General features: G+C 41.4%; 1 protein-coding gene across 4 annotated transcripts; it reads left to right on the plus strand.

Annotated features, from left to right (window-relative positions):
* Window positions 1-8,599: 8,599 nt before the first annotated feature.
* On the plus strand, window positions 8,600-19,288 carry RWDD3 (RWD domain containing 3). 4 transcript variants are annotated; one of them, XM_057718344.1, is made up of 5 exons: window positions 8,607-8,706; window positions 13,677-13,945; window positions 16,080-16,567; window positions 18,401-18,516; window positions 18,615-19,101. In XM_057718344.1, exons 3-5 carry the CDS (start codon window positions 16,127-16,129, stop codon window positions 18,727-18,729), a joined length of 672 nt encoding a protein of 223 aa, XP_057574327.1. In that variant the 5' UTR covers window positions 8,607-8,706; window positions 13,677-13,945; window positions 16,080-16,126; the 3' UTR covers window positions 18,730-19,101. The 4 variants fall into 4 exon arrangements, with proteins under 4 accessions (XP_057574310.1, XP_057574336.1, XP_057574320.1 ...); XM_057718327.1 differs by lacking the exon at window positions 13,677-13,945 and having other exon boundaries at window positions 8,600-8,706; window positions 18,615-19,288; XM_057718353.1 differs by lacking the exon at window positions 13,677-13,945 and having other exon boundaries at window positions 8,600-8,706; window positions 16,080-16,520.
* Window positions 19,289-19,498: the final 210 nt, after the last annotated feature.

The following is a 19,498-nucleotide window of genomic DNA, read 5'->3' on the forward strand; positions in this document are numbered from 1 at the left end:
AGTTACACAGTGGAAAATCTGAATCCCGTAACTTCGAATTAATTACTACAGCTGCTTCGTTATATTTAATACCCTGTCTTCAAGTGACCTTTTTTATTTTTAAAATGATTAATATTAACCTGAATAGTAAATAAAATATATACCCTAGTCACACATTCAAGTGGAAATAAGATACATTTCTAGCCAGACTGGATCAGGTACCATGTGGGGTCCCATTTCAGTCTGGGACATAGACACTATATAACTTTACCTACCACATGACTTTCTGACTTAGTATTGTGTATTAGCTATAATAATTACTTTAAAATTCACTTTTTTCTTTGTTCATAATACAGTCAAGTAAAACGGTAACTGTGGACTACTTTACTCACACGTTAAAAGTCACTGTAAAGGTAAAAATATACTTCTTTTCCCTTTTCACTCCCCTATATGAAACTGTGGGGCTTCCTTAAGAGTAATCCACTGTTTCCTTTGCCCATTCATGCTTTCTTCATTCCTCTGAATGTGCTTCAGGTAAAGACACGGGTAGTAATCCGCCTGCTTGATATAGATGTGTATCAACATATTCAAGGGTAAAAAAAAAGCAGATGGGAATCAGAGTAGAGGTAGCAAGAAAAACAAGTCACAGTCTATTTACTTTGACACTACAACCATGCATTCACTTATTTTTGACTTAGTTTACAAATATTGAGTTCCTTTTGTATGCCAGTCACTGTGCTAAGAGTTGGAGGTACTTTCAAAGATAGAAGAGAAACATCCCCTCCTCTCACGAAAGTCATACTCTACCGGGATCATAGACACATGAGCAACTATAATACAGCCTGACAGGTGTGTAAATATGATGGGTGGTGGGGAAACAGAGGAGGGGTCCTCAACTCAGACTCAGAAGGAGTAGTGGGATTCAGACATGAAGAATGAATAAGAACTCACCAGGCAAAGAGGTGGGAAAATATGAAAAAGGAGAAGGCGCTAAGGACAAAGTATTTGGTAATATGATCCCAACAGTAGGAACCCTGGGTCTGCTTGTTCTAGAAGTGTAATGTTCCTTTTAAAAGTAAGGAAGCTATCAGTGAAGACGTTTCTGGCCAATCAATGTTTCAAAGGGCAATAAAAATCACATAAATAGAGCAGGAATTTATCTGAAACAAAAATAAACTATTCTTGCCCAGTGTTTTATTCTTAGATAGTTTTTATATTCCTAAGGAGAGAGAGACAGAGACAGAGACAAAGACACCCTTCCAAGTGGTAACAGTACCACAAAGGAAAATTTTTTTGTGTGTTTTCTCAGCTTTTTCTCCTCACTAAACACAGAGTAAAACAAATATGTGAAAACAACAGGGAAATACAGAGACACTACCACAAAGCGACTATTGTTCTGATACAGATTGTGTTAGAAACTGGCAAACCAGTGCTCCTCTGTTCCAATTGCTGGGAAATAACATCACCTTCATTGTAAAATTCTTGAGATGCAGGCAGGCAATCTCATCTACTCCATGATTTCAACAGGCTGTCCATTACCAAATGTGTGGTCTTTTAAGACCTGTCTCCCTCATTTCATTACAACCACAGTTTCCCCCGGACCCAGTGTAATACTCAGCACATAGTAAGGTGCTCAATAAATGCGTGTTAAGAATGGAAGTGGAGATCTCTCTCCAGCCATCTTTCCCTGCAGTTTTCCTCCTCTTCCCCTTGCCCTGTGATGCTGAACCTCTAACACAATGGCCAAACCAGGCTTTTCCTGGGCCTTTTCTGATGGCCCTCCGTTCACCTGGCAGGACACTCATCGCCTCACCCCAGGAAAGGCTGATGCCTCTCCCCCTGGATTTGAAGCTCCTGGAGGGCAATGATGTGTTTTATTTAGCTATGGAATGTGGGAAAACATTCAGAAGCCTTTCTGAAACCTTGAAAATGTTACTAAAAGTAATTAAAGTATATGGGCCGAGCAACTGGATGCAGGATGCCCTGCTTGAGCAGCGGAGGAACTAAGGGTGCTGGGCGTGGAGACCATGGGGACATAGGCTACCGAGGAAACAGAACATTGACCCTCTCTGGGGGCGCAGCCCCTTCCTCACTTGCACACCTCACATCACCCTGTTTGGCCCTGGAGGATGGCTGGTTAGCCAGAGACGCGTAAGATTCCTCAGGGGAGGAACAACCTAAGACAGGCACAGTTGCAGAGGGGCCAACAGGGGTGGGGCACAGACCCTGACTCCTTCTGAGAGAGGTCTCCTGCCCCCAGGGCTGCTTTGCTCTCCAAGCCCAGCTCAAATCCACACCCAGCTCAAATCCACACCCTGCTCAAATCGGACCCAGGAGGCAAACAAAGATCATTGCCCCCAGTCATGTGAGGCCTTTGTTTGTTTACTTCAAAGATAACCTTGTTTGTGGGACTAAACTGGGAGTGTTAGACCCTTAGGCTATGCCAAGAACCCAATAAAAGCAAGTGGGATCAATCAGCGAGGCTCTTGATCCTAGAGGTCTTGAGTCCCCTGGTCCCATCTTTCTCTTAAATCCGTGTCTGTGTTTTCTTTAAGCTTGCGGTACCTGTCACTCGCCTTGAGTTGCCGAGCTGGTCTCGGCAATGGAATGCCTGAGACCTCACGAAGTCACTAGAATATAGCAGGTGCTCCATGATCCTGTTGAATAAGCCATTGTTATGATGAGTTTATAAAATTTGCAATGAGTTTATTTGTATTAACAAATGTTTATTGAATTCCTAATTTTCCAGGTACTGTTTTAGACATGGAGGATACTGAGGTGAACAAGATGATAGGGTCCCTGGCTTCGTGGGAGTTAGAATTCTAGTGGAGACAGACAGTAAACATGTCTGACTCTGTTTTGGATGTTTGACTGCCCACAGCTTTCAAGCCCCATCTCACCCTTTCCCCTTTGTCCTGCCTCTGGGAAAGTGGGTAGGAAAGCCTGGGCACTCCCTCCCTTGTTCAGACCACAGAAATCCCCGTGGTGCAGAGAACTCCAACCTGGCCCCACCCCTTAACCAGATGAACACCAGAGCCACTCGCCCCTGTCTTCATTCAGGCCATTTTAATTGCCTGCTCTGCCCAGAAAGTCTCAGCTTGTGAGCAACAGACCCTCTCAGACCCTCTTGCGGGCCTGTGTGTTCTCATTACTCTGGACATCTGAACCAATTTGGTGGTACTGGTGGGAGGCTGATCCTGCCCTCTGTGGGGTAACCATGAAATGCGTGTCAGCAAATAAACAAGGAGATTTCAGGTAATGGTAAAGTTATGGGAAAAATAAAATGGGACAGTAAGACAAGGGATAAAGGCTAGTGGGTTGAGGGACGGGGACAGGGTGAGCTTTACAGAATTATGGTACATGACTGCTTCACCTCTCGGTCAAAACTCAGCTTCATGTGGGGAGGCCAGCTGTCTTCCAGTGCTGTTTTCCCTCTCTCCATAAGAAGAAAGGAATAATAACAATAATTCCAATTTTTCTTCCACCTTTAGCTGGGTATATGGCATCCCAGAATAAAAACGGTCCCCCTTTTAGCTTGGAGCAGTCATGGAACTAAAGTTCACCCCTTGGGGTGTGCCTGAGCCCCATCCTCCTGACCACATGTAGACTTGGTGGTTGGGCCTCCAGTGGCCATCCTGAACCATGGCATGACCGAGGGGATCCAAGCTTCGAGGAGCAGAGCCACAAAAGAGGAGTTTGGACAGATGAACTTATTCACAAAACAGAAGTAGAATCACAGATGTAGAAAACAAACTTATGGTTACCAGGGGGATAACGGGGGAGAGGGATCAATTGGGATGTTGGGGTTGACATATACACACCACTACACGTAAAATAGATAACTAATGAGGACCTATGGTATAGCACAGGGAACTCTATTCAATACTCTGTAATGGCCTATATGGGAAAAGACTAAAAAAGAGTGGATATATGTATGTGTATAACTGATTCACCTTGCTGTACACTGAAACTAACACAACATTGTAAATCAACTACACTCCAATAAAAATTAAAAAAGAATTTTAAAAATTAAACTTAAATCAATAAAAAAAAGAGGAGTTTGGAGCCTTACGTTGAGGAGCCCCACAGCTCCGCCTGCCTCCCTCTACTTGAACGTCTAAGAGAAAACCACTTGCATCTTGTGAAAGACACTGAAGTTTTAGGTTCTGTGCTTTTCTCACCTGAACAAATCCTGTCATGCATTTGTTGAACACATTACTTTAGAGCCTGTTATCTTCTCTCTAAATGTCCTTCACCCACTCTGTTCTCTCTACTTAGCTGCAATTTTTTTCATCTTTTCCTTTCCCTCTTATTTTTCCCTTTTATTTCTCCTTTTTTCCTTAATTGCGTTATTATGCATATTTCAAATATCTTGATATATTATCTACCAATAACATTTTAAAAATTAACTTTTATTCCAATAAAGAGCTAAAATAAAACTCTTTAAAAAATTAACTTTTATTATAGAGAGTATAAAATATACAAAAGCAGACAGAATGAAATGCCAAATCCTTCTGTACCCAGAACTCTGCCTCACCAATTAGTAACCTTTGGTCAAGTCAGCCCCATCCATATCCCAGCTTCTTCCCCCTTCCTGCGTTATTTTGAAGCAAACCTCAGACCTCGTATTATCACTGAATAAAGTTTCAGGCAAAAAGCAGATAAATCAATCTTCTTCTAGAAATAAGACCAAATTTCCTAACTCATGGTTTCTTTCACTTCATGAAAATCATCCTTTTCACACATCCTGCGGAAGTGATCATCTTCCTAGCTCCCCTTTGCCCCTCTCCCTTCCTCCTTTTCTCCCTTTCCCCTCCCTCTCTCTGCATCTAATACACCTTCTGCTTATGGGGCCCCCACTTTTGTTTTTTAAAGGAAATTCAGGTCTAATTTTCCCAGTCACATTTTGATTCTTTGATACACTCCCTCTTGCAGTTGTCAACCACTGAGAATCTATTTTGCCAAAATGGCAGCATCTATTCACTTAGAGTCTCTTTATGAGGTTGGAAAAAAGCACTTTTTAAATAAAATTCCCACAGTCCCCAGCCCCCTCCCCCCCCCCCCCCCCCCCACCAAACTGGTTAAACTAGTAATACACACTGGCAAAATACAATGAATAAAAAGAATACACTTCCAATAGCAACCAAAATTAACTACTGGGCATTAGACAAAGTCTAAAACCCTAATGATACTGAAGACTTGTTTTTATAACATTGATAGGACATTCAACTTTTATGTCGGTGGACTTGGGCCATGTGGATGTTTTCCCACAAAGCAAGCTGAAACTTTTGATGTCACTCATGTGTGAGAATCAAGCATGGTTCTCCCAGGCAGAATGTCACCAATTTTTTGGAGGGAGCACAGATTACTTGGACAAGGTGGAGGCAGATCTTTCCACAAAAGGGTATGAGTACAGCATCAGTATCAAATTCTTACACATTTTATTTGCTTTTATTTTGTTACCTGGGTGAAAAATAAATTTGTGACTCACACATGGTAACAGAACGAAAACAACTATGACCAATCGACACCACTGACTTTATATATTTTTGGAAACCTCCAATCTTCCTGAGCATTACAGACATATTTCTCCTTTGGGAAGTGGTGGGAGGTACATGCTACCCAGCACCCCTTCGCTTTCACCTGTACCATGATGGTGAGCGTCACACCCATCAGGGAATGTGGTAATTCTTGTCGTCTCAGCATGATGAAAGAACTTATAACTGTTGCATGTTGGGTTTACCTGTCCAGACCAAAGACTGAAGAGAGCAAAAGCCTGCTGCTTTCATTTCTGTATCTTAACACAGCTAGTTGAGCCAGACCAACAGTCAACGAGTGCCCAAGAACACTTATGAAGTGAGTAAATACAGGGTGCCTTTAGACAAAACCAGTAGCACAGCTTACTGGAGCTCAGGTTCATTTAGCAAGTTGGCATTTAGTGCCTCTTTTGTTCTTTACTCTTAGTGGTTCTTGAAAGCATTTTTACTCGCCTCATGGTCTTAACATGATCATTTTCCTTATCACACCCCCACTCAGATTTAGGATTCTCAGCTTTTTTGACATGACACTTAACCTCTCCTAATACTCTTAAAATTGTGTGTTCTCATTTGTATGCCCAGTTCTACAAGGTTTGACTCAAAATTGCAGACAGAGTTGAGTATTTAAGTCTACATACTACACATGATAAAGTGAATAGAAATGTTTTCCCAGAAAAGTTAAAATTACCTCCTGGGCTAGTGGCTTTAACTGGAGGTGAAAGATTTAAAGTTTCTCCTTTGAATGGGCTTGGGAAAGCAACTGTTTAGAAAAGATGCATGTATAAACAGTATTGTCCTAGGAAACCATACGCTATTGGGGGCAGGGGAGTGGAGAGATAGAAATGTCTAGACATCATACCACATTTAAATATTTAGAATTTTCAGTAGCTTATGAATACAAGAAAATTTATTGCGTTAAGGTAGGCTTTAGATATTTGACATGTAGCTGATATTTTCATAGTGTGAGAAATATCAAGCTGACATTATGCTTTCTCTGTGATGATTACTTCCAAATGCCAGAGAGTAGAAACTTATTCATGGGACTTCTGGGCCTTATGATAGTGTCAATTTAAAAGACAGTCATATCAACTTCTTTTTTATTTAAACATGCTAAATGGAGTATGAGAGCAGGTTAAGAAATCAACGAAGAAAGAAAGAGCAAAGAAGAAACCTATTGACAAGAAAATTTTAAATAGATTGATGTACTCACATGAATTTCACAGACACCTTGCTGACAGCAGGCTTCAGGGACTGCTTCCTAATATTTCTGACAGCTGTAGTCTTACTGTTCATATTATTTCACTTGTATCACTTATATTGAATTTGGGAAATTAAAAATAAGATATGAACTACTTGATTTTTTGTCAATTATCTTTAATAAATAAGTCAAATAACTAAATAACATTTTCCTACCACTTTTAATACTAACATTGGACTTCAAGCTAAAATCAAAAAGAATTTAATGATATTTTAAATTAAAAATTCTTTTGTTCACCAAACTCTTTAGCAGCTAATTATGAACCTACTGAACTGCTGCTATTTTGGAAATAACTCAAAGGAGTTGTTATTATTATTAAACAAAAATTGGCCACATAAGCGATAATTATGCGTTTAAATAAACCTTTGTCTTTCCAGTTATGTACACAGCAGTGCTCTTAATTACTTGGGGTCAGTGAAATCCCATGGCATCCTCTGAAAAGCCTTTCTCCTGCAGTTTATCTTGCTAGATTTCCTTTCTGTTTTCAGAAGCCAGTATCTTTTTCTTTTTAAAATCCCTTTTTAGTAACAGCGGGAATGATGTTGATGATGGTAATATGAATTCAGTCTTAAAATCAGTCCCGTTTTCCTGACTTCTGTAGGTCAATGTCAGGAGTCACTGTGTAGCCATCTAAATTCCCTGATTTATCTCACAAAATGTTATTGATGACACAAAACAAAAAATTGTGGGACCTCCATGAGCTAGACCAGCTACTATCCTAGGCTGCAAAATTTTAAATTGTTACTTGAGAAACAAAAGGATAAGCCAAACATGATGACTGGCAGAACTATCGCACAGAATCCTTGTAATCTTGTTCACGAAAGTAAAGTTGAAACAGAATGGATTGATCATTCTGTTACCCTGCTGATACTGCAAACATTCTTAAAGTTAAGTGCTGAGTTCAAAGATGATCACTTCATTATCAAGCTTCAAGAATCACATTGCTTTGTATGCATCAACTATCACAAAATAAGTAATACCGAAAAGCTAGCGTTAGCTACATTTTCACACTTTATTATGCCCCCCAAGACCCAGGAGTTCCACTAGCCCATTTCAGCAGGTCTGTCCCCTGTGAAGGCAGGGGACCAAATGGGAACGTTACTGACGGTGCCCCCAGCACCTGGGCGCACAGCCCCCTGCAAGGTTCTGACCCCCCCCCCCCCCCCCCCCCCAGTATCGCCCTTAGGATGCCCGAGCTGGCAGGTCCAACCCTCCCCTTTTGCAGCCCTTGTTAGAAGAAATAGGTCCTAGGAATCCGGCCCTGGTCTCGAGTCCGAGCTCCAGTGTCTGCCCCGGACGTTTTGCGGGTGTCCCAGAGCGCCTAGGCCGCTAGTCGTTCCACACGCGCGGAGACTCTCGTCTGTTCTGTTAACTGCTGTACCCCCAGCACCTAGTTCAGTTCTGAGCCAGGCAGGGGCTGACCTATTCTGGTCGCTCCGCTGCTTGTTCTCCTTCCTAACCTCCAAGCTCCTCTCAAGGCCAAGTGTGGGCGGGAATGGCTGGTGTTCGAAGCCCGGGCTAACGTGAGAGAATTCCGGGCTTTGCTGTGAGGCCTCCCTCTGTCGGGAAAGCAACGGGTGAGCGGCACGGTGGCCTCTGGCAGACACCACATGGTCTTTAAGCTCGGAGAAAAGTCCCCCGACAGGGCCTGAGCTTCGCGTCTGAAGCGAGCGAGCCGGCGCGTCTGGGCGGGACTTCTCGGGGCGCCCCCAGCGCCCCGCGCTGCGGAGATGCGGAGCGCCCCCCGGTGGCCGCCCGGCCGCGCTGCATCGGGCCGGCGCGGGCGGCGGCGGCGGCGGCGGCGGCGGCGGCGGAAGGGGAGGTGCGGAGCCCGCTGCGGCGCGGCCATGGCGGAGCGAGTGATGGAGGAGCTCTCGGCCCTGGCTGCGATTTTCTGCGGGCCCGCCGAATGGGAAGTGCTGAGTCGCTCAGGTGACTACCCCCGTGCCAGAGGAGCCGGGCGCCCTCTCCTCCCCATCGCGGAGGCTGGGCTTCCCGCCCCAGGCCCACACTTGAGGCCCGGGGTGGCTGAGTGATGGAGTGACGCGCCCCGGGGCTGGGCGTGTGTGTGGCCGCGGGCGGGAGAGGGCGGCGACCCCTACGCCGTGAAGGGGGTCGCGTCCCTGCTCGCTTCTCAGCAGTGAACGGAGCACGGGTTGCTCGGGCTCGTGCGGCCCGTCGGCCGGTCCCTGCTTCCCGCGCCCCTCTCCCCCTCGCCCGCCGCCCCCAGCCGCCCTCTCCCGCTGCACCCCCACTCTCCCGCTGCACCCCCTCACTCGCCTGTCTCACTCCTCAACTCGCTGAGCGCCGAGAGCCAGCCGCGCCCTCCCCCTGATTTCCCTGGCCGTCCTGTGCTTACTCCTCGGATCTCACCTTAAAAAGAGGTCTCCCCTGACACCGCTGGTGTAAATCCAGCTTCCCCAGATTGCATTATGTCCTTTGTAAGCACCGTGCATCATGTCCTTCAGGGAACCCGCCACAGTTTAACTCTATGGGTGTTTGGTTGTCCCACGTTGCAAGAGGGCAGGGACTCTAGGACAGTGCCAGGCATGTGGTAGGTATTCAGTAAATGTGTGTTGAATGAATTTTTTAATTCAACCAGTGCTGCGGCAGAACTTTCTCGGTCTGATTGCTTTTCTCCTGCCTTTTCTAATCGACTGAAAGGTGCTTGCCGGTTTGGGGGCGCATTCATCATTCAGCGTACATTGAGTCCTTGGAAACGCTGACACGGTTTCAAAGACACTGACTGCCCAGGTCCTCTAGGAGCTTACAGTCTAGAACGGTTCTTCTGGCTATGTTTTCTTTAGCTGTCTGCGGCTTCTGTTAAGTAAAACCCAGAACTTCAGTTTATGAAAAAGTGCAGTGATGCAGATAATTTTCAGTTTTCACTTCGCTTCCAAGTACATTACGTAAATTTTTTGGCATAAGATGTAAACTTCTATTATGTTTCAGCTACTATTAAAATTGTCTTTCTGACCATAAATTGGTTGACCTTTAAGAAGGTAGTCTAAAATGTTCTGGATGTTGCGAGAAGGCCATCGGAGGGTTAGGATCCATTCCTGGTATCCATGTGGTGTGTTATTCACTTACAGAGGAGGTGTTGGCTGCTTTTCATTTATTCTTTGTTGATCACCCATCTATACACGTTCATTGAGCACTGTTATGTTCTGGGCACTGTGAACCAGTTCATGCAATGAAGCTGCATTCTTTTCAGTGCCTAGCCTGTCTTGTAGCTTTCTGAAACAATTCTTTAAAATCCATGTGAGGACTTCTTAGGTGGCGCAGTGGGTAAGAATCTGCCTGCCAATGCAGGGGACACAGGTTTGATCCCTGCCCAAGGAAGATACCACATGCTGCGGAGCAACTAAGCCCGTGTGCCACAACTATTGAGCCTGCGCTCTAGAGCCCATGTGCTGCAACTACTGAAGCACACACTCCTAGAGCCCATGCTCTGCAACAAGAGAGGCCACCACAATGAGAAGCCCACGCACCACAAGGAAGAGTAGCCCCCGCTCGCCGCAACTAGAGAAAGCCTGTGTGCAGCAACGAAGACCCAACACAGCCAATAAAATTAATAAACAAATAAATTAAAAAAAAAATCTCCTACAGGTTAGTGGAGATTTAAAAACAAAAATAAAATCCATGTGAAAGGATTTACTCACTTCCAGTGTTTTTTTGTCAACCCTCTTCTGACGGGATAGCATTTGTTATTTTTCATCATCTGACTTGCTGTCTCTACTGCTCTCTTTATTGATAATTACTTCTGCTTGAGGCAGGCTGTTTGAAGATATCATCAGTTTTCTTAAATTCCTTTATTATGGCCCAACTGGGGATATCCTGGAAAAATAAACCTATGATTTCCCATTACACCTGAAAGAGGAGAGAGTGGTAGAGGTCTGGGTCATGAGTACATGGTCGAGCATATGGCACTGCTGACGGATCAGAGAAACCCCAAAAAAGTAAGCATAGAAGGAAAGAAAGAAAGAAAGAAAGAAAGAAAGAAAGAAAGAAAGAGCAATTTCTTAATATGAAGAACACTGTGGACTCTTTATCTCCTGTTAAATTGAGCATGACTTTCAAGCCATGCCTCCTAATGAATTTAATTCAGTGTTCTGGCATCAATAAGTAATTGAATTATAAAAGAATTCAGTGTAACAGCTTAGAACATTTTGTTGCTGAAAGGTTCATTGGAGAATAGAACAATACAGTGATTGAAATAGGAATGTTTGATGTTCACAACTGGGAATTAAGGGTAAGGGAAGGACTTCTTTAATAGTAAACATACAGTGGGCTGCTGGCTACCACTCCCATGGTCACTGTCAGCTTGGGTTGGAGGATATAAGCTTAATACCAGATATAAGCTTAATACCAGAACCTTCTGAACACCATCAGTTCCTTCCTGGGCCTTCCCCTCAAATAAGCTTCTTGTTGCCACTGGAATTGGTTAACATTGGGTAGGTTTGCACTTCTGGTATGAGATCGCCCAGGAAGGGCCAGGCTGCCAATCCAAGGGTCATCTATTAAGGTCATAAGATTGAAGAGTCTGAATAATTGGATTCTTTTAGCTGGAGTAATCTGTGCTGAGAATTTCAGGGGACTTGCATACACTGTGGCCTCTTTGCCATTGTTGTAGGAAGTTCATAGAGGCATCAGGTGTAACTGTCTCTTGTGGGTGCAAATTATGTAAGCCCTTACTCCTGTCTACTAGGGAGGGCTGTAGGTAGATCGTACTAGGGGTGCAGGCAGGCAAGGTACCAGGTTTAATGGGGTCACCTACCATATACCTGATACTTTAAATGCATCTTACTTGATGAGGGGTATTCTTAACTTTATTTTATAGAGAAGATAACAGGTTACTCAGGCTGGTTGAGTAACCACCAGGCTCCAGAGTATATGGACTCTTGCAATGCATCATGCTTCTTAATAGAGGTGGGGCCATTGCATCAGGAAAACAGTTCTTAGAAAGCAAGGATAACACTTTTCCAGAAAAAGAGAGCAAGAAGAGCACCCAGAGCAAAGAAATGGGTGTGGTCCAACTTAGGCTCAGAATATTTCTGAAGAGGAGTGTGTGTGCGCGCCTGTGTAGGTACCTGTGAGGTATATAGGATTGGTATTGTTATAGATGTCCATTTTCCTGATGAGGTAATTGAAGGTCACAGAGATTATATTGCCATTGTCAGTGCTCATTATATGTGCAGTTGTGTTTCAGGAAATCATCTTACAGATAAAAAGGTTGTAAAATGGGAGGTGTAAAGACTCAGTAGCGTATAATGTGTTTGCACAGTAGCTTCCAAGTAACTTTTTGTATTCTGCTAACACTAATGTTCAGATTGGATTGGGCCGTCTTGCAAAATGAATCATGACTGTCACCCACTGACTCCTCTAAATCTGCTCAGCCCTGTTCCCTGCTGTTTGTCGGTGCTGAGGTCACCTCTAAAACCAATTCAGCCTTGAACTTCACTTCTAAAGGGTGGGATTGCCACTTTTAGCTTCATGTATTTTTAGTTTTGTTTTTTGTGTTTTCTGTAACCACATTTTAAACATATTTAAAAATCCAGCTGTAGCATAAAAAGAGGCACTGGTGGGTGTATACTTGTGGGGAGCCGCCTGGGAACAAGAGGAAAAAAAATCCTGTGCAATGAAGTAAGATAGGGTGTTGGGGACTTTTTAGTGGGTTTCTGAACAAAATCTTCCCTGAGGACATGTAAATACTGCAAAAAAAAATAAAAGAAAAAAGAAAAGGAAAAGCAAGTATAGGGAAAGTCAGTTGTATATGGTATATAAATGATTTCTTAGTGGGTTCTAAATGAATCTTGAATAACTCATTCTCTTAAATTTTGTTTACATTTTCCACTATCTTCTGTTATTGGACAGCATTATTGAGTTTCTGTTGAGTGTGATTGTGAAGTACGGTGAAGTCTTAAAAATAACAGTGTGGAATTTGGGGTTCAGTTCAGTTTCTCTAGTTTGAATTTCTGTTGTTTGGAGTGTGGTTGGGAGCGTAATTTCTTTCATATACTTATAAGAAAGAATAAGGTTTGAAACCCCTATTTTAGTTATGAAATCAATGTACTTATTTTAAGGCACAATGACTTACAAAAAAAAAAAAAACCCAAACTAGGGACTATGTATGCAATCTGCAACCAGAGCCGAGACTTACATCTTTTGGTAGAATCTTTAGAATAGATGAAAATAGTCTTGGAACTTACCAAAATATTATATTTCTAAGGCAGGCATAAGTTTTCTAGGGCATAAATGTTTATTAAGAATGATGAGTTTGTGAGTTAAACTTACTGATGAGTTTTTTGGTGCCAGGCAAGGCCGGAGATTAGCATTAGATGTAGAACACCATTATTCTTCTGTTAATCACTCTGTTTCTAAGCTGTTAATAAACTTAAAGTACCTTGGGACAACCTTGTTTTCCTCTTTTGTGGGGAAAACCCCCCAAAATCAGACTGACAGTACATGTGATAACATGAAAAATTCCGAGGCAAAAAAGAGCCAGTTTAATTGCATGCACAAACCAAGGCAGATGAGAAATGGAAGGGTAATATACATACTTCTAGAGTTTTAGGGAAAAAATAAGTTTTTAAAAGAATGTGTGATTTTATTACTGCATTAAATATCAGCAGAATAGGGTATATTATTGGGACTTTCATTCTCTTACAGATATGTGTAATTTTGTATAATTTAAGTTTGCAACTCCTGTGTGTGTGTGTGTGTGTGTGTGTGTGTGTGTAGATGCAGAGGGAGTCACAGAGAAGACCAAGTAGGAAGGTTGTTAATCCTTCGCAATTCTTGATAAAAATTAGTTTTCCTTCTAAGCATGGAACTAATAAATTCACAGTTTTCTAAGGCAAAAGTCAGGATTTTCTCCCATTGCTTTTCTATTTGCTGACTAGGGCCAGAAAATTACTGAGAGAAGAATGAAAGTTGGTAAGAATTTGATTAGCCAGCTCAATAGCCTTTTAAGACTTTCTCCTTGGACTGCCTGTTTGTCAGTTAGTTCACTGACAGGACATGGAAGCAACCTAAATGTCCATCGACAGGTGAATGGATAAAGAAGATGTGGCACACATATACAATGGAATATTACTTGGCCATAAAGAAGAATGAAGTTGAGTTTTTTGTTGTGAGGTGGATGGACCTACAGACTGTCATTCAGAGTGAGGTAAGTCAGAAAGAGAAAAACAAATACCATATGGTAACGCATATATGTGGAATCTAGAAAAGTGGTACTGATGAACCTAGTGGCAGGGCAGGAATAGAGATGCAGACGTAGTGAGAGAGGGAGTCTTGCTTGAGGCGAAAAGCTTGCTTTGTGGGCATAGATACTGTGTTGGTTTCATGCGGCTGCTGTAACAACCACAAATGTGTCTTAAAACAGCACGTATTTATTCTCTTACACTTCTGGAGGTCAGAAGTCTGAAATCAGTTTCACTAGTGGCTATAGTCAAGTTGTCAGCAGGGCTGTACCCTTTGCTCAGAAAACATTCAAAAATGCCATTTCTATGGAGAGTTGTCTCCATGGAGATAAAATATATATAAAATACAGGTTTATAGGAATTCTGTGTATGTATGTTTATGAGTAAAGACATTTTTAGGCGTATAAGAGAAGTTGAGGAAGACCGCTTTGACTCTGTCCCCTCTTTCATGTTACGAAACTGGATTGACTTCAGATGACAGGATCTGTGTCTTACCCATTGTTTTCTCTCGGACTACTAGAGTGCCTTGGGCCTAGCGAATGTCTGTTGAATGATGAGTGAAGAGCTTTAAAAGTTATATCTCCCCCTTGAGAGGGAAAGTGGATCCTCTAGATGATTTCTGGAGGGTTTATTTAGCCTAGTGGTTCCGTGTTGTCTGTAGGTCTATTTATAATGCCCATTTTACCTAGTGAAATTCAATGATCTAATTGACATCTAGGGAGCCTACTTTAATAATAAAATACTTTTTAAAAAGGATACGTAACAGGATAGAAGGAAGTTTTTGAGAAACTGTGATGAATTTTAGAGGAATGTACTAAGTTGTTTGGAAAATCTTCCTTTATGCAGCATACATTTTACTTACATAATACAAATTTAAGTTATATCATTTTAATATGATCTTTATAATGGTTACTGCCTGGGTCTCGGGGTGGTGTCCTAAATCAGCAGTGCTTTTGCAGCTGGTACTGAAGATTCTATTAAAGAGAAAACCTTGTGTAATGGATGCGTTTGGTCCTGTATGAATCAATGTCTGTAACAGTGGCTTCTGTATAAATGGAATCGGATGGCTAGAGAGCCATTTTCATGTTCTGTTAGGTTCTTTACAATGGGAATGCATTCAGGTTTCCGTTGTTGAGGCTGTTGAGCAGCAATCCGGTAGGAAAATGAGAACGCTCAGACTGCCTGTCTTGTGACGGAGAATGAAACAAGGGCCTTGGAGAAAGAAGTAGGGTAGACAGAGGCAAGTCAGCTTCAAAGAGCTTTGTCGGCACCCAGTTCTGTTCTACTCTGCTCTTCTGATCTTGTGTGCTTCTGCCCCCTGCAGAATGAATCAGCCTGACTTTTTATCAACTTTTGAAAAGTGGGGTGAAGTGGTGTGGAACACATCAGAGGGGTGAAGTGGAGCAAATCTGAGAGAGAGCAGAGTGTTTCATCTCGTATCCTGTGTGTGCTTTCCCCTTTCCCCCTCCTCCTTGTGGAGCCAGAAACGGCTGAACTGATGTCTGCCCAATTTTACTTCCTCTCGCTGCCTTCATGTTACACTGATACTAATGTATTTGAAGTGAGAGAGAGCGGGTCCAGGCAGTTCCTGTGTGTGCACAGTCATGGTTTTCTCTGCACCCGTACAACCACATGGGCTCCAGGGTCTGCTTTGACTCAGACTCAATGCAACATGACTTTCACTGGATTTCGTGTATAACTTTTCAACTAATTACTGATTTTATAAATACACAATACTGTTTCTTTGAATGTTCATATGAGTTTATTAGGAATTTCCAAATTATCAACTAATTCTGGGTAGAAAAAAAGTCATATGATGAGAAACCTTTCTGGTAACCTTAAATGGGATAATAGCTATTGTAAATGCCAGTGAAAACCTGGCTGCCGGTGAGCCTGACTCTATGAATATATATATATGTATGGCTGAAAATTCAATGAGTCTGTAAGTCATGGCTTTCTTAGTGTGATATGTCTCTTCATAAAATAACTTAGCTTGCATGTGAAAAATAAATTGACACTTGAAACAAAAATTTTAACTTGTTAGTGTTCCATGCAAATTGAATTAGGTACAGCTAATCATTATTTTTGGATCCTTTCCAGAGACAGATGGGACTGTGTTCAGAATTCTCACAAAAGCTGAAGGATTTATGGATGCGGATATACCCTTACAATTGGTGTTCCATTTACCAGTCAGTTACCCGTCATGTCTGCCTGGTGTTGTGGTTAACTCCGAATACCTGACCCGGGCCCAGTGTGAGATTGTGAAAGAGAAGTTACTGGAGCAAGCAGAGACCCTTTTGTCGGAACCTATGGTTCATGAGCTGGTTCTCTGGATTCAGCAAAACCTCAGGCACATCCTCAAGCGACTGGAACCTGGAGGTGGCAGTGAAAAGTGCACTTCTGCAGCAAGCACGACTGTGGATGATGGATTGTGGATGGCTCTTTTGCATTTAGATCACATGAGAGCAAAGACTAAATATGTCAAAACTGTGGAGAAGTGGGCTTCCGATTTAAGGCTGACAGGAAGACTGATGTTCATGGGTAAAATAATACTGATTTTACTGCAGGGAGACAGAAACAACATTAAGGTGCCAAAAAGTTTAATGTTGAATATGAATTTGGCTATTTTCTGCTAAAATGTTGTGTCTATAAGGGTGTTTTGTAGCAGAGGGACAGATTAATCATTAGGATGTTTCTGCTTTCACTCTTACCATGTTAATGGATCTTTATTTTCTTTTTAAATACTATCTTTAACTTCTAATTACAACTACAGACTTGTAAAGCTTGAAGAATAAGTAGAATATTATGTTTTAAAAATCATGCCACTTAATGAAAGTGATAGGTTTTTTTAAAAAATCACTGTGGTACGTGAGTGTTTGGTTTTGTAATTAGCTTTGAGCCTAAACTTTATAAATTTGCACTGAAAGTTTGTGCATATTTATATTTCTTTCCTTAGTTAGGCATACAGCAAAGTGTATATTTGTGGGTAGCCTTTAAAAATTTTAACTTTTTGGCAGTTAAAGATACATTCTGACACTTGAATTTGGTATCTATTGATATAATACCTGGAAAGAGGAGCCGGTCCCTCCTAACCAGGATTCAGTGTGAGTGGAAGTTGAATTGTTAGGGCTGTCAGCTTGTCACCTCCTCCCTAACTTTTGCTTTCCACCTGACTTATCTCAGCAGCTGCTTTCAAAATCATCATCTTCATATTTTTCAAGTTCTTATTCTAAACTCATCTAACCTGCTTTATGTGGGACCAGACAAGGAAAGCTGCTTATTATATTTTACATCTTAAAAGAGCTACAAATCACTTAATAGGTATTATGCTTTCAGGTGGGTTGGGTCAAGGATAATTACAATGGAATTTACTTAAAACAGATGTATCTTGCGTAACCTATCATCTTAAAGATTTGTAGGATGACTACCTAGTTTTTTCATGATGGGCTCTTATCACACAACTTGTTGATTAATAACTTCAGTTGACCAGAGTAGTGCTGGGGTATAGTGTATAGCTACAACAAATTTTCAGATTTACTGTAGATCTTGGGTTGGGGTCTGACCAAGGAACCACGTATTGTAAGGTGATTTATAGTATATCTATAAAGCTTGATCCTTTGGGGTAAAATACTGACTGACAAAATGAATACAAATTAATTTCTTTGCTCATATTTCCCCAAAAGGCTCAGATTTTTCTTTAAGCCAGCTTGGGCATATTAAGCTAAGTGCAGCTGTTTTGCAGCTGTTATTACTCAGATTGGATCCATCAATCAATTAACATGTATTTAATCATATGCCTAGACCTCTGTTAAGGTAGAGTACTTTTTAAAGAGTTCTTTCTTTTTTATTAGCTGTCCCTAAAATGCCATTTAATGTCCATATCTCTATTAGATTTTTATAACATTGTATATCAGGATTGAGAATTACAGGTACATATTTATAGATGCCATCAATTTGGAATGTTTGGTACTGTGTGCCTGCTAACTTTACTCTGACCTTGAAGTAGTGATGATAATGACAGTAGCTGGCACTGTATCAAGCACTGTTGTGCCAGGCACTCCTCGAAGTGCTTTATATGTATTAACTCATTTAATCATCACAACTTCCCCATAACGTAGGTGTTATGAGTACCATATTATGGAGTAGGTCACTGAGGCACTGAGGGTTTAGGTAACTAACCCCAGAATCAGATCTGCTGGCTATCTAGTCTAGATTTAAGCCTATGTAGTTTGACTCCAGCATTCACCAGACTGTTAGGCTTTCCAAGTTTGTAAAAACACTGGGTAACTCTCTTACTGCTTGATTCAAAAAGCGAGTACTCTGTAAATGTGAACATAAGCCTGAGGTTTATGACTCCTTTAAAACTAGAACTTTGAGATTCAGAGTAAGATATGTATTTAACATACTGATTTATCATTTAGGAGTACCTGATTCTTCAGAAAACCTGCAAAGTCGATGTGGACTCAAGTGGAAAGAAATGCAGAGAGAAAATGATTAGTGTACTCTTTGAAACAAAAGTACAGACAGAACACAAAAGGTATAATTTAGTACTATTGCAGATGGAAAAGCAACTGAATCGATAATTATACTCTGACAAATTTAGGCATATTCACGAGTTTCTCTTGTATAATGCAGGTTTCTGGCATTTGAAGTCAAAGAGTATTCATCGTTGGATGAGTTACAAAAGGAGTTTGAAACTGCAGGACTTAAGAAGCTTTTCTCCGAATTTGTACTTAGGCTGGTAAAATGAAGTGGAAGACAGGAATCTTTTACTGAAACAACTGTGGCTTTTTTTGTTTTGTTTTGTTTTTGTTTTTTGCATTGGATTTTGAGAGTGGCTAATTGAAATACTCATAAGGGAACAATTTTAGAGTTTCTGTCAAGCAAAATGACAGACACCATCATAACTTCAGGACAAAAGCCAATCCTCTTTATGGAATATTAAACAGTAAAAATACCCATGTATTCTAATTTTGCCAGTGAAGGCTGGGTTCAATAGATGGGATGTTGTTTGAGAGATAAATATAAAAAGATGATGGTAAATGAGCCCTTGTGTTTATACAGAGGATTTGTTTGGAACTGTGCAATTTTCTGGTTAATTTTCTTGTAATTAAATGAATTTTTAAAAAGAGATTTGTTTTCATGTTTACTTTTTTCATGTTTACATTTTTAGCATTTGACAATGATTTTCCCCCGTTCAGCTTATTCTGTCTAATGTTTTAAGTCGAATGTTAAGAAAAATAAAACACTGATTTCTTTGTGGAATTGGATAAATGGTTAGTTTAAATACAAACCGATGAAGTTCTATAGAACTTGATTTACAATTGCTTTCTTTGGGGTCCCAGAATAGCATGGTACTTACTAGTTGTAGGACTGGAGAGTCAATTTAAAATCAAATTCTTTTTTGAAAAATTTACATTTTAGTTTTACAGGGGAAGAAGTGTTTTACACAAAATGAACTTGGCTTACCAGAAGGAGGAGATTATATGGAGTTACTCTTTTTTACTTCTGATGAAATT

This window comes from Hippopotamus amphibius, chromosome 1, assembly GCF_030028045.1.
Source record: "Hippopotamus amphibius kiboko isolate mHipAmp2 chromosome 1, mHipAmp2.hap2, whole genome shotgun sequence".
Taxonomy (NCBI): Eukaryota; Metazoa; Chordata; class Mammalia; order Artiodactyla; family Hippopotamidae; genus Hippopotamus; species Hippopotamus amphibius.